This window comes from Cottoperca gobio, chromosome 4 (genome assembly GCF_900634415.1).
Source record: "Cottoperca gobio chromosome 4, fCotGob3.1, whole genome shotgun sequence".
NCBI classification, from domain to species: domain Eukaryota; kingdom Metazoa; phylum Chordata; class Actinopteri; order Perciformes; family Bovichtidae; genus Cottoperca; species Cottoperca gobio.
The window spans coordinates 25,344,833-25,358,032 of NC_041358.1; the positions used below are offsets into that span (position 1 = coordinate 25,344,833).

Sequence of the window (13,200 nt, forward strand, 5' to 3'; positions counted from 1 at the left end):
ATCCATAGGCTCATCACACAATCAATGCACCTGATTCTAACTCCTAAATAACCACTCAATATTCACATTCTGCTATCATAAACCCCTGACGTATAGGCTGCTGTCATTTCACGCATCCAGCCATGAAGGCACTCTACAGTTTCTATTTCCCTTTTGCACTTTTCACTCGTTGTTTAAGTTGCTGTATAGTACACATGCAGCTAAGTCTGAACACAGCTCAGTTGTATTTGGCGTGGTCCCACAGGTTGCAGAGCTGCAGCTTCTTCATGCTGACCTGTAGTGGGACTGGAGGTGGAGAGAGACGTGCAGACGTTATGAGCTTCAGCGTTCGTGCTCTGACATCCTCAGGATTTGGAGTAGCAGACCCTGCACCTCTTCATCCATTCGGCCCTGTTGGGCAGAAAACAAAAGCTGCTTCATTGTTTTTCCACAGTCATTTCTAGTTGTATGTATTGAAAAGAGATGCCACCCCAGCATGGCAAGCAGTCACCAAGACACCAATCATGCTGAGTAGGACAGAGAGGCCTTTGCAGATTATATTGTTCATGCATTCAGATTGAACAGATTTAATCTGGATTGACTGTAATGCAAAACATCATGCTTCCCTCCATCTCTCCTGTACTTGTAGGAGAAATAAGACAACCAAAACCTCTGACCTTTCCCGACACATCGGTCCATGCCAGACGCCTACAACATACACAACCTGCCAAAAGCATCAAGAGGAACTAAGAAGCCAACAGTTCTCTTAAAAAGGTCAACGACACCAAAGCAAATCTGTGGAACACGATGAAACCGATAGAATGAGTTGAGCCTCTTCTTCCTGCACCGCTTCTGAAATTCCATCCACTTTTGTCTGGTACTGTAAGCAGAGATGCTGGACAGATCATTCTCGCTCTAAAATGTCTGCGCATCAAAAAGAGGGACAAACTCAAATCCAGCAGTCAGTGCCGTTCACAGTCCAGCCAGGCGCACATATAGCATGTCATTGATCCATCCTGAGGCAGGGCCCACACGTGCACACAGAGGAACCTCTTAACATCTCATAACAAAAGGTTTGAGCTTTCACTTGTGTGCATTCAACTCACCTGTACAGCGGACAGTAAATGCGACCGGTACACAGTCACCACCTGTTTGTGCTTTCTCTCCCAATCCTGCAAACAGGGGAAGATTTAGGTGTTTTGTCATTTGTATAGTTGATTGTCCTCACTTCACACATCACTAGTGACAATGTTCTCCTCACCTGGAGCTGCTGGGTGAGTATGGCGATCCTGTTCTGCAGTGCCACTTGCTGCCCGGGGTTACCATGGTGTGTAGATGAGGAGGAGGAAGAGGAGGTGAAGCCCAGAGGAGGCGACAGAGCTCCCAGCGCCTCCTTTAGCCGAAACACGTCCTTGGACAGCTCTGTTATCTGTGCGAGGACAAAGACGTCAGTCACCTCAGAAGCTGCTTCGCCAACAGTTGTTTGAAATGGCCATCTGAACTCTCACCTTGCGGTCCTTCTCCTTGACCAGGCCTTGGGAATCCTGGATGCCCTTGTGGAGCTCCTGGATGTGACTGGATCGGGCCTGTAACTCGGCCAGCTGCTGCTGCACCGTGGCCAGCTGGGATTCTGCGACCTGCCGCTCACTCTTGTTAAAGAGAGCCTCCCTCTGCACCTGGAACACCTAGACCAGTAAAACAACCAGTGGCACTCTGTCACTTCAGCTAGGCTGTCTGTGATTGGTGGAGGCAGATCCAGGAGCATTAGAAGACTTTAACATGTTCATGCTCTGTCTTGTTTCCTGATCTAGTGGATGAACATAACCGTTTTTTATTTCCTGAGGAAAATCTAAAATATTTCTTCTTCAAAGTCATGATTCCCATGATTTTTGAACACGGGAATTTCCAGTTTCTCATGGTGACTAACGGCTCCCTCTTTGATCTGCATACACCCACGCTAGAGCTCAAATAAACACAGTAAACCAAGCTACAGGAAATATATACACATGTGCTTTTGTTGCCATGTTCAACTGTGTTTTTGTCTTTGGGAAGTGTGACTTTGTGACAATACTGTCTTTATTAGCAGCACAAATGTACATACTAGTGTGTGTAAGCATCTGCCAACACTAAATCCTAATGTTGGAATTGTTTTTGTAATAAAATATTTCTACTTTTAGCAGAACTTAATTTATGTGCTTGATCAAAAGCTATTTTAATATTCAAAATGTGGCTCCTTATTAACCTCTGTGTTTGAGCAATGAGCCAGTTTACATAGTGAGAGCTTTTATATCTGGAGTGTCATTAGTGCACCTACAACACTCCTTCAGTGCATCACTCGGTACATTCACAGAGGGATCAATGAAACGGACGGAGGTTCTGAATAGAGAAAGTAATACACATATAAATAATGTAGAGGCAGGAAAAAGGTCTTCATGGAACACGGCTCACTTTGTGGCAGACACAATAACATCTAGTGTGGCTTTAGATGGCACACACACACACACACACACACACACCTCAGTGCAGGTCTTCTCATGTTTGCGAGTGAGATCGTTGAAACGAGCAGCGGCGGCGTTGATCTCAGCCTGCAGAGAGAGCCGCAGGGCCTCGTGGTCCTCCTTGGAGATCAGACCCTGTTCTGCAGCCTTCTGGGACTTCAGCTCTCTCAGCTCCATGTCTTTCTCATGCAGAGCCTCCTGAGCTGCTGCTGCACTGCTCTCACTGGCCTGTAGGGAGTGCTGCAGCTCTGCCTAAGAGGCAGGAAGCACAAGGATTAATTATAACGTACACTTTGACCAGCTACAGGACAATTCTCCTACATTTTAAAAGGTAAATAAATTACGTTCACGTGGAAACAACTAAAGACTGCTGCTACAAAACAAATAAGATGCTTTATCATGCGTTTTCCTTTTTAAAAAAGCCTCTTGTAAACAATGGAGCAGCCATTTCTGCTTCCTCTGGATTATACGCATGTAGTACAATGAGAAAAGCAATATTCCATCTTCTAAAAATATAAGCCTGTCTGGTAACCCTATTTCTAAACGATTAACTGCTCCTCTAGATCAGTCTGGTCATACGATTTGCAGATCCTGCTGACCTTGACTTTCTCATGCTCTTCTTTGGGGATGGCATCCTGCAGGTCCTGCACTTTGGCCTCTAGTCTTGCTGCCTGCTCTTCAGTTTGACCTCGAAGAGTCTTCTCCTCCTGGAGCTCCTGCAGCGTCTGAGCTAGCTGCTCCGATACTGCAGACAGCGACTCCTTATGTTTGGACAGCGGCACTGCGCCATTCAACTGCAGGGCGTCCTGTGCCCGGCCCTCCCGCTCAGCACACAGGCAGTCCAGAGCCTGGGCTGCTTCCTGCCTTGCCACCTCCAGCTCCTCCCTCACGGCTGCCATGGTGCGTCTGGAGTGCTCTGATTGGACACATGCATGATTCATTCACAAAATGGACAGAAAAGTCAATCATTTTTCATTTTACTTTCTAACTTTAAGTCGGAAAAACAACAACTCTGCACACCTGATATGCCTGAGGGCTCTGAACTCTCTGAATGCTCCTCCTCTTCTTCCTCCTCCTCCTCCTCTTCCTCATCTCCGCGTGGAGGAGGCCTGAATCTCTCCAGATCCAGGAGAGCATCGTTGAGTCTTCTAGCCACGTCCACTCTCTCCCGGGCCAGCTGCTCACACTGGAGCCCCAGAGTCACCTGCACCTCCTCCAACTCCGTGCGGGGCACACTCCTCCTCAGCTCCCCCTCTAGCTCTCCCAAACGCTGCTGGAGACGACGGACCTGACCATCTCCTGCTGCTCCTCCCCCTTTCTCCGATGTTCTGCTCTCTGCCAGGACTGCCTCCAACTCAGCAACTTTGTCATGGAGGCCCTTCACTGATTCCACCTCTTGTCCTTCTTCTTTTGTAGACTCTGACTGGGAGAGGGCAGCGCGGAGTTCCTCCACTTCCTCTGTCAGCTGTTTGATTGTGTCACTGTCCCGGCTGCTCTGACCGGCTGCTTCGCCCTGTCTGTTAGCTAGCTCCTCCTCTAGCTCCGTCACCCTCGCTCTCAGCTGCTCCTGGTCTGGAGCCTCCTCTGCAGCCCCAGCACCTGCTGCGGCAGTCTCACCACACTCCACAGAAAGCACCCCGAGGCGCATCTGCTCTTTCAGCTCCTCCAGCTCAGACTGAGAGGAGGCCAACTGCTCCTTTAGTCGGAGCAGCTTCTTCTTCAGAGCCTCCATACTCCCTGCATCCCGCACCTCCTTCCTGAGACTTCTCATCACCACTGCAGAGCAAAACAAAGAGGAGCAATACATCATGCACAAACTCTAACATCATACCATAACCCTATACTGGGGGTTATGTCCAGTACTGATCAATATGTGGATAATATCCTGGATTAATCGATTATGATTTAGTCTAGAAGATGTCAGAAAATATTACATATAACACTGTATTATTGAAGCGTACACCTCGGTATAGCAGATAAGCAACAAACACATAAAGTCATGAGTGCACATTTGGCCCCTAAACCTGCTCAGCCTCCAGCATGCGGCAGGACAAATGTAAATGGACCTGATAGAGGACCCAAACAGATACAGCTGAAGTTATGTAACTGACATAGGTGTGCACATACATTAGAGTTTGTACCAATGAATCAGTCTCACCGCTCCTCTGCCACGCTGGAGGCCTCGTCTGAAGCCTGGGAGAGGCGCTCCTGAAGGGCTTCAAACTCCCTCCTCAGGGTTTCATACTGAACTATGGGGACAAAGTCTGAGCTGGAGGTCTGCATGTCTGTGTCATCCTTCTCAAACATCTCCAGCATCTGTGCACATACAACACGGAGCAAATGAGAGTAACGTAAGGAGGCCGACTGCCTTGTGCTGCTTATCAGTCAATGTTGAGATATGTACTGGAAGATACATTTGCACAGAATTGACCTGTAGTGTACTTAGAGTACACTTAACATTTTAGTAAAGGCATTGACTGTGGGTACTCAGTGATTTAGTATCGTAGCAGATTCAATGCAACACAGGTCCAGATATCTAGACTTTTAATGCTATTAAACATACGAGTCAAGCTCCAAACACTCCACACGACATTTTGCATAATGGAACTTGACTATGGTTTCATTGGATCCTTCCTTCCTGGCAAACTACCACATCATTTCAACTCCACACCTCCAGTTTGTAACGAAGGGTTTCTGTTATAAACCTAAAGATTATTTTAGAAATTGAGCCACTAAGATATCGTCAGTGTGTAAATGTTTAGGCTGATTTTATTTTATTGTTGGAGCTGCCCTTTAATTAGCTTAAGTCCGTATGAGTTATGGAATCTTAGCCTGCCCCTCCATCCTTTAAAATCCCAGCAGGAGGTGTTGGTTCTAGTTTACTCTCTCTTTGTGCAAATATCAGACCGTGAAATTCCCACTATCCTGTCGGGCTCTCTTCCACACAGCGGGGCAGAACTGAAGTTCTTGGCCAACTGCTATTCATACAGGGATGAATGAACCACGGCAGAACATAAGACTTCAACAAACATCAGTGCTTCAACCAGCAGGAGCCAATTAGTGAAGAATGTCTACAAACCCCCCCCCCATGTGTGCATCTGATGCTGTTCTCTTCTGTTTATACCTGTATGAACACCCTGCATCAGTGCACCAGAGTGCAGCGTCATAAAGTTTAAGGGGTGATGACTAATGTTTGAGTCGGGGACATTCAGCCACTCCTGAATAATCTCCTCACTATCAATCTATCTTCTTTAAAGAGGGACTGTGTGTGTGTGTGTGTGTGTGTGTGTGTGTGTGTGTGTGTGTGTGTGTGTGTGTGTGTGTGTGTGTGTGTGTGTGTGTGTGTGTGTGTGTGTCCTTACCTGCACTTTGAGAGCTAGTTCGGAGTTTTGTGAGGTAAGTTCCTCTATTTGTTTGCGCAGCTCGGCAACAGTTCCCGGGTCTCTGGGGACAGGGGAGGGGTTGGCTGAGTCTGCGTCTCCTTGAGAAGTGTCCTCATCCTGAGGAGGGGAGGCTCTGGAGCGCTTGGAGAGCAGCTTCTCTAGAGGGAAAGTTCAGGAGAAACACAACCGCAACAAAAATCAATCAGTGTACTTCCTGAATGGAAAGACATATGGAATAGTGGCGACATATGTTTGGAATTACATGTATTCTCCCTGCCAGGGCCTGGGGAGTACATGTCTACACATACCTGGGAAGTCAAACATTTCATCCATGTCCTCAGAGTCACTGACCCCGATGCCATGACCTCCCTTCAGCTCCTCAAGCAGCCTGTCTCTTTCTGCCTCCGACTCCTCTAGACGCTGCTTTAGTTGGGACAACTAGAGTGCACACGCACGTACACACACACACACACACACACATGTAGAAAATGGTGGTTATAACAAGCAACCCTCAGACTTCACAAACACGTTGTTGTCGCTGATAAAGGAGCACGCACACAGAGCTCTAATGAGGTATAGTTACATAAAATGCTTAATGATTTTTGCAGAGACATAAATAAGAAGGGGTGTTTGCACCGCCTGCAGTGCAGTACCTCCTCCAAGGCAGAGAGGGCGCTCTGTTGCTGCTGCTCTAAGGCTTTGATCTTCTGAAGCAGACGACCTCTCTCCAGACGCAGCCGCCGAATCTCCTCAAACACCTCCTCATCCTCTGCCTTATACAGACACCGCAAAATAAGATGAAACCCTGGTTCTGCATGTAATATGTAGGACAGACGGCAACTGTAACTGAACACAAGATTTACAACGCTAACCTGGGCTGATTGCTCTGGAGGCTGGGGAGAGGGAGAGAGAGACTCGGGGGAGCGGGCAGGCGGAGCAGGACTCCTGGGCTGTGGAGAGGGCGGCAAACCCTTGATCTGTTGGATGGGACAACAGAGTCAAATGAATCTTTTGGACGGAGTGTTTTCCATCCACAGAGATGTTTCTCACAGTACCTGCAAAGGAGAGCGCGGCGGCGGAGGAGCTTTCCGTTTGCGGGGTGTAGTGCCCCCTTGCACTGATGAGGCGCCTGAGGGGACTTGGGGGGGCTGTGTGGGGGTTGGAGGTGGATCAAACACAAGCAAAAGGTCAAGCTCAACATAAAACAGGAAGAATATGAGGAAACCAAGATAACACAAACGGGTCAGCAACAAAGAGGAATGAAAGCCAACGAAAAGAAAGCAGCACACAAAAACAATGACCTCATATTGGAAAACATGCACAATACGATCGGCCAAAGTGGGCCATGATCTCATTTGATGGAGGGAGTGATCCAACACATAGCTATGCAACATTACCTCCTCGCCCTCAGGAGCTACGTATGCAGAGGAAAAGAGACAAAGAAAGACACTTTAACCTTTAAAGCACTGAGGTCCAGCTAACAGCTAGAGACACGTGGGCATATGTGCACATATAACATGTAGATTATATTAGTAGCATCCATGTATCTGGAAGTAAATCCACCAAAATCTCCAAATTACAGAATGAGAGATAATGTGGTCAGGCATCATATGCACATCTCTCCGTCATCTGCTTTTCAAACCAGCCTCACATCTGTTTTCCATATATCAGCAATGTCTTTGTTGGGAGATAAAAGTGGAACAAGACGGTTCTTTTTTTTAAACCCTACTTTACAACCCAGCTGTCCATCCTGATCCACTTCCTCCCAGTACAGTTGTTTTCATCAGGGGGGGCAGAGACCCAGAGCAGCACAGCCACAAACAGAAGCCAAACACTGGGTCTGATGATCTGGTGGATGTTGCTGCCACGTGACACATTATATTTAAAACAAACTAGTGTCATGAGCCGTTTCATTTATTCTGCTTGATGTTATTTTCTGCCACTGAGGCTCTCTCAATCAAATCAGTTTGGTTACGCCGTGAAGCAGCATGTGATCATGGGAGTTCCCCACCATTGCTGGTTAAGATTCCTTCAGTGTTCTTTGTTGAGGAGGTTTTCACCGGGGAGCTGAGTTATACGCAGAGGTCTCCTTCTCTCAGAACGCAACGGACCAAGTGATTAAAACACTGAATAAAGCAGTTTCTCCGGCGCTGTTCGGTGGACACAGAGTAGCTAACCGCTAATGTTTGCTTTAATATCCAGACATCCGATGACTAATAGACTTTAACAGTTAAAAACGACTATATCTAAACAGCATTAGTAAAAAAGGGCTTAAAACTGGATAAAAAGTCCTTTTTAATGACATAAAGTCGTCTAAAATGATGGATTTCTCTTGGTTTGTCAATGGTTGGAAACATTTGGGATATTGTAAGTACACAACTCAACAAAATATATAACATAGGTCTAATCCTTTTTAGACATTTTAATGCAGAGATGTTACATATTATACCTTTCACAGAACTAACTAGGCTTGATTTACATGATTACATCTCTCCAAGTGGCCGGGCCTCAGACGTTACCTGGAGGTACGCCATCCTGCAACATTTGCACGATGCGTTGGTTGCCCGTGGCGTAGTCGATGGCATTGTGTCCGAGAGAGTCAACCAGCTGCGTGTTGGCCCCGCCTCTCAGTAGAGCTTCTACGGTCTCCACGCCGTCACTCTCACACGCCAGCATCAGTGCAGACCTGCGATGCCAAACAGCAACAGTGAGAAAACTAGCAGCAGAATCACGTTCATCTATTTCAGACTCATTGGCCTGGAAACCTACAAAACTGGGTCAAGGACTCCAAAGATACTAAATCAGGTTGGGATTCAGGATGAATGGCAGGATAAGGCATCGCAATTTGATGTAAAGATGCAGTGTTAAAAATAGTCTCTAATCCTCCTCTCCAAAGAGAGATCTAAAGCCAAACTGAGAGCTGCTGAAGGTCTTGACCTGCATCCTCCCAAATCTACCCAACACACTGGAGACTTTCTATCCCTCCAGCATTCCTGACCCAGACAACCCCACCGCTGTGAGAGTAATCCTGCAGAGGGTTGTTTCTGGTTCTAGTTTAGCTAAGAAGGCTGTGCCATGCTGGAGTCTGCCTCAGCAGGACTCTGTCCGACACTGTCCGTCACTCTGTCAAAGCTACAAGAGAGCGTTTCAGATCCAGTTCTGCCTCGTAACAGTCCAGTACCTTCCCTGGTTGTCTTGTATGTTGACATTGGCACCTCGACCCAACAGAAAGACACACAGCTCCACTCTGCTCATCTGAGCTGCTAAGATCAAAGGGGTTTCCCCGTCCTGACAGACAGAGACACACCGTTATTCAAACATCCTGGAGCAACAACACATACATTTGATAATGTTGTTTAAAGTATTAGATAAACTCTTTAGTTTACCCCATCCTGGACATCCAGACTGGCTTTAAAATCCCAGAGGGTCTCAGAGCAGGACAAGCAGCCACTGACCGCTGCGGGAAATACATCAGAATGATGGTCATTGTCAGAGGATGCAGTATAACATGCACCGTACTTACATAATGACATACAATTGTAATCTCTAAGCAAAACTCTGTGCAGCTTCAATGGCAAGGAGAAGATTTGTGTTCGCTTACTTTTCATTAATTAATATCAAATGACATTTGTGTGTAGGATGGGATCTCTGAGCGGTATTTGTTGTATGCAAAGTAACGTTCATGTGTTAGTTCTGTAACTGTTACCTGCATGATGAAGCGGCGTCCTCCCGATGCTGTCGACGCAATCTACTGCTAATCTCTCCTATAACAGCAAAAGAAAAACCATCTGTAATTAATGCCGTGTTAAGGTTCATGCTTGCATTATTCGATGGTTGACCTGGCTATGATGTCATTCTGTCTTTTACCTGTAAGAGTCTCTTCAAACACTCTGATTGGCCGTTTTTGGCAGCGAGGTGAAGAGCGCTGAAGCCTGTTATAAAACCAGACATTTATAAGCAATCCAAAACACATGTGATTCAACAGCCTTGTCTGATGAGATTAAACTTGTATTTGATAATAAAATACCCTACCAGCGCCATCAGTGACGGTGACGTCTGCCCCGTGAGAGATGATGACCTCCAGACAGTCCAGCCGGCCTCGGGATGCACAGACGTGGAACCTGCCCAGCAGGTCAAAGGACAACGCATGTCAAATGTGTTCAGAGACGAGAATCGGTTTCCAGTTAAAACGTCTCGTTCCTGCGGATTACTCAGCTCCAACTGCTGATTCCACTCATCGCTTTAATTCAAGAGTAAGTAGGCAATAACACTTTACCATTTACAAAAAGACGAAGATAAATTGGGTTAATAAGCAGAATTCTAAGTAGTATTTCCAGGGGAAATGACTTTGCTGCTGCTGCACAAAGATGTGTTTCTTGCTACCAGGAGCAACAACAGCATTTATTACATATCCCACATAACTGCAACACTAATGAGTGCAATTGAAAGGAATATAAACTTAATGCAATTACTTAAAATAAATGCATTTCTTCAGGTAAACATTAGATACCCAACTTACGCTGACTTGCCCTCGGCATCCAGCTTGGTGGGGCAGAGGCCCTTTTTGACGATGAGAGCGGAGACCTTGTCGGGCTCGTTCTGCTCCACAGCCTGCAGGAGCCTCTCATCACTCTTACTCCAGTCCTGACTCTGAGGGGGGCCAAGCCAGAGGACAGGTCACCACCCTGAACTGCCCCGAGGGAAACTGAGACTGCATATCTCAAATAACAAACAAAACAATAGACGACGGCGCAGCTGAAATAAATATAATGCAATTAGAATGATGCTCAGAATGAGTTTTACAAGTGACAATAAACTACTTTTAAGATAGAATTAGGATTAAAAAAGAGAGGGATGTTTCCTTTCCCATCCCTGTGATGAGTGGATAGAGAGAGGAGATACCTACTAGCAGCGGCAGCAGGCTGAAACAAGGACAGAACCGCTTCATCAGGCTAAAAACAGGCTGCTGAGGATCCATACCGGCAGCAGGGCTTCACACACACACTCACACACACAACTAAATACAGCTACAGAGTACCAAGCTAGTGTGTGTCCTTCCTGACAATACACACTGCCACCTGGCTACATAACAAACATACACAGTTACATTAAACACTGTAGAGAACTTTGCTACTCATAACTTTCTCCCAGATACCCTGTAGAGGTCACAGCAACATCATAGTAGAGATCTACATACCGGAGAATTTGTCCTGAGAATCACAGCCATACACACACAGTACCACAGCTATATGCTGTCCTCACAACGTCTCCCTGTGCAGTGCTCCCTCTCCGCATCCAAAGCGTTACCCCATCATCCTGCCTCGGCTGCTAGCAGGGACATAGCCGGTCTGTCCTCTCCCACCTCCCTCCTTTCCTCACTGTCCTCCTTTCTCTAACCTACTGTAATAATTCCTCTGCAGCCTCCTTCTCTGTAGCAGGCAACCTCCTTTTCTCTCCATTAGTTTCATGTCATGTCCTGCACGGTACCCCCCCTGGCAGCCTCATACTGTAGATCTGTTTCTCTGCAGTTACAGAGCGGGGCCTGTGTGATGTGAGGACTCAGCACAATGAGGAGAAACAAGCTGGCTCACTTCTGCCGGTCTCAATGGTCATTTACGGGGCAGAGGGGACATAAAGAGGCACACAAACAAACTGAAATCCATGGGGAGTATGTGTCTCTCAGGCTGTGGGGAGGTTTATGTGTGTGGGAAAACCTGGAAGATGTATGTATGCATGATATTTATCAATCTATCTTATCTGTGCATCTCACAGTTGGACTTTAATAACAACATGAGACCCAACTTCACTGAGTGAAACTACTTATCCAAGGGGATCATCCTTGTACCATTGTTGTGGTGTTCACTAACACTAACACGGAGGTAGAATTTCTCCTTAAGGCTACTTGACACTAACAGGTTGTGATGGTGCTAAAAGCATCTTTAGGATCCAAATGCTCAGACCACACTGTAGAGCCAGCGGCTGCTAGTTTATCTGCTTCTACCAGTGCTGCACGGGTGCAAGGTCTCTGACCCCAGTATGTCGGCCTGCAACAAGCAATTGGCTTCATGCAGCAGGCAAAACATCAGAATCTGTTATACAGTATTGGGGAACAAGGTTAAACCCCAAGGCCCTTCAGAGTAGCATAGGGGTGACAGCAGGAAGGTGGGGATTCTTTGTGTGTGTGTGTGTGTGTGTGTGTGTGTGTGTGTGTGTATGTGTGCGTGGTTGCACACGTGTGAATAATTAAAGGCTACCTGAGATCTCTGGTTATAGCAGCAGCCTGGAGACAGCCCTGCTCTCCTGCTGCTGCTCAGTGACACTGAATCCCAATGCCCCCCATGCACACTCACACACACACACACACACACACACACAAGGAGCCACCTGGGATACATATATAAAAATGACTATAATATTGGGTTAGCACACAGCTTGTTCTGGCTTATATCTCTAAATAGCTCGTAGCAAACAGGTGTACTACTTTTAAATGCATCTAACTGTAAAGTTCCACATGTCCTATAACAGATGGCTCTTACCTCAGTCTTTTTAAACTTTGCCTTCAGACTCTTCATAATGGTTTAATGGCCTCTGTCTCAACAGGAACACTGCAATGAACAAGGCAAAGACACAAACTTGAGTGCTATTGTAAATTACATCTTATTTAGTGTGTCTTAATGTAATAACCCATGACTCACTCATCGACAGTGGTAACATTGCAACATGTGGGTGCACCAGAATTGTAGGAATACATAATAAAAGCCAGACTAACATAAACCCTAATGTAGTCAACACACATGTAGAAACAGCCTACCTGTGGAGGACAGTCCAGCTCCAGGTGAGTCGGTGTTTCCTCTGCCCCATCAGCGGCTCACAGAAAAACACTGGAGTCACACTGCTGTTTGGCAGGAATGCACCCGCCCCAATCGTAAATCAACCAATCAGAAATGCGCAAAACGCCGGATCAACGTTTGATTGGCGATGATGGATGGATGATATACTGTGTCAGTCGCGTGCGAGCATTTTTTTTTTTTAAAGCCGCGTGCTCTAGTGCAGAGCTGTAATTGTGTGTTTAACAGCCTGCTGCAAACTGTAGAGTAGCATCTCGTCACGGGGCCTACAACTTGTGTCAGTACCTCGAGCTCGCGCTTTAAACACGGGGGATTGTGGGAAAGTTTTTAGCCAATCACTGAAAAGAACGTAACCAATGGGAACGCTGTAAGAGCTGAATCCGGAAGTCGATACTTCTGTACTGAAAGAGAGCGGTGAGTGAAACATAAATTAACATAGTTAGTTGCAGGGCTAACTTAAATGTTATTCTACTATTTTGAGAGCTACAGAGC

At 46.5% G+C, this 13,200-nt stretch overlaps 2 protein-coding genes across 4 annotated transcripts in view; one reads left to right on the forward strand and one right to left on the reverse strand.

Annotated features, from left to right (window-relative positions):
- ankrd24 (ankyrin repeat domain 24) lies at positions 1-12,964 on the reverse strand. The gene is given in 24 exon segments (XM_029429928.1): positions 1-390; positions 1,086-1,151; positions 1,241-1,408; positions 1,488-1,664; positions 2,496-2,729; positions 3,077-3,393; positions 3,498-4,218; positions 4,220-4,253; positions 4,636-4,793; positions 5,840-6,018; positions 6,169-6,298; positions 6,514-6,633; positions 6,733-6,837; positions 6,916-7,008; positions 7,258-7,274; positions 8,380-8,546; positions 9,042-9,148; positions 9,247-9,317; positions 9,567-9,624; positions 9,728-9,792; positions 9,893-9,981; positions 10,380-10,510; positions 12,397-12,465; positions 12,672-12,964. Coding segments are annotated over 23 exon segments (3,312 nt in total). The 5' UTR covers positions 12,433-12,465; positions 12,672-12,964; the 3' UTR covers positions 1-321.
- The window catches only part of shdb (Src homology 2 domain containing transforming protein D, b), a 22,321-nt gene continuing 22,051 nt past the window's right edge, over positions 12,931-13,200 (forward strand). For 2 of the 3 annotated variants that reach the window (XM_029429925.1, XM_029429926.1), the window contains exon 1: positions 12,931-13,122. The gene's annotated coding sequence lies outside the window, so the exon portion shown is untranslated. The remainder of the gene's footprint in view (positions 13,123-13,200) is intronic. The other variant, XM_029429927.1, reaches the window with a different exon arrangement.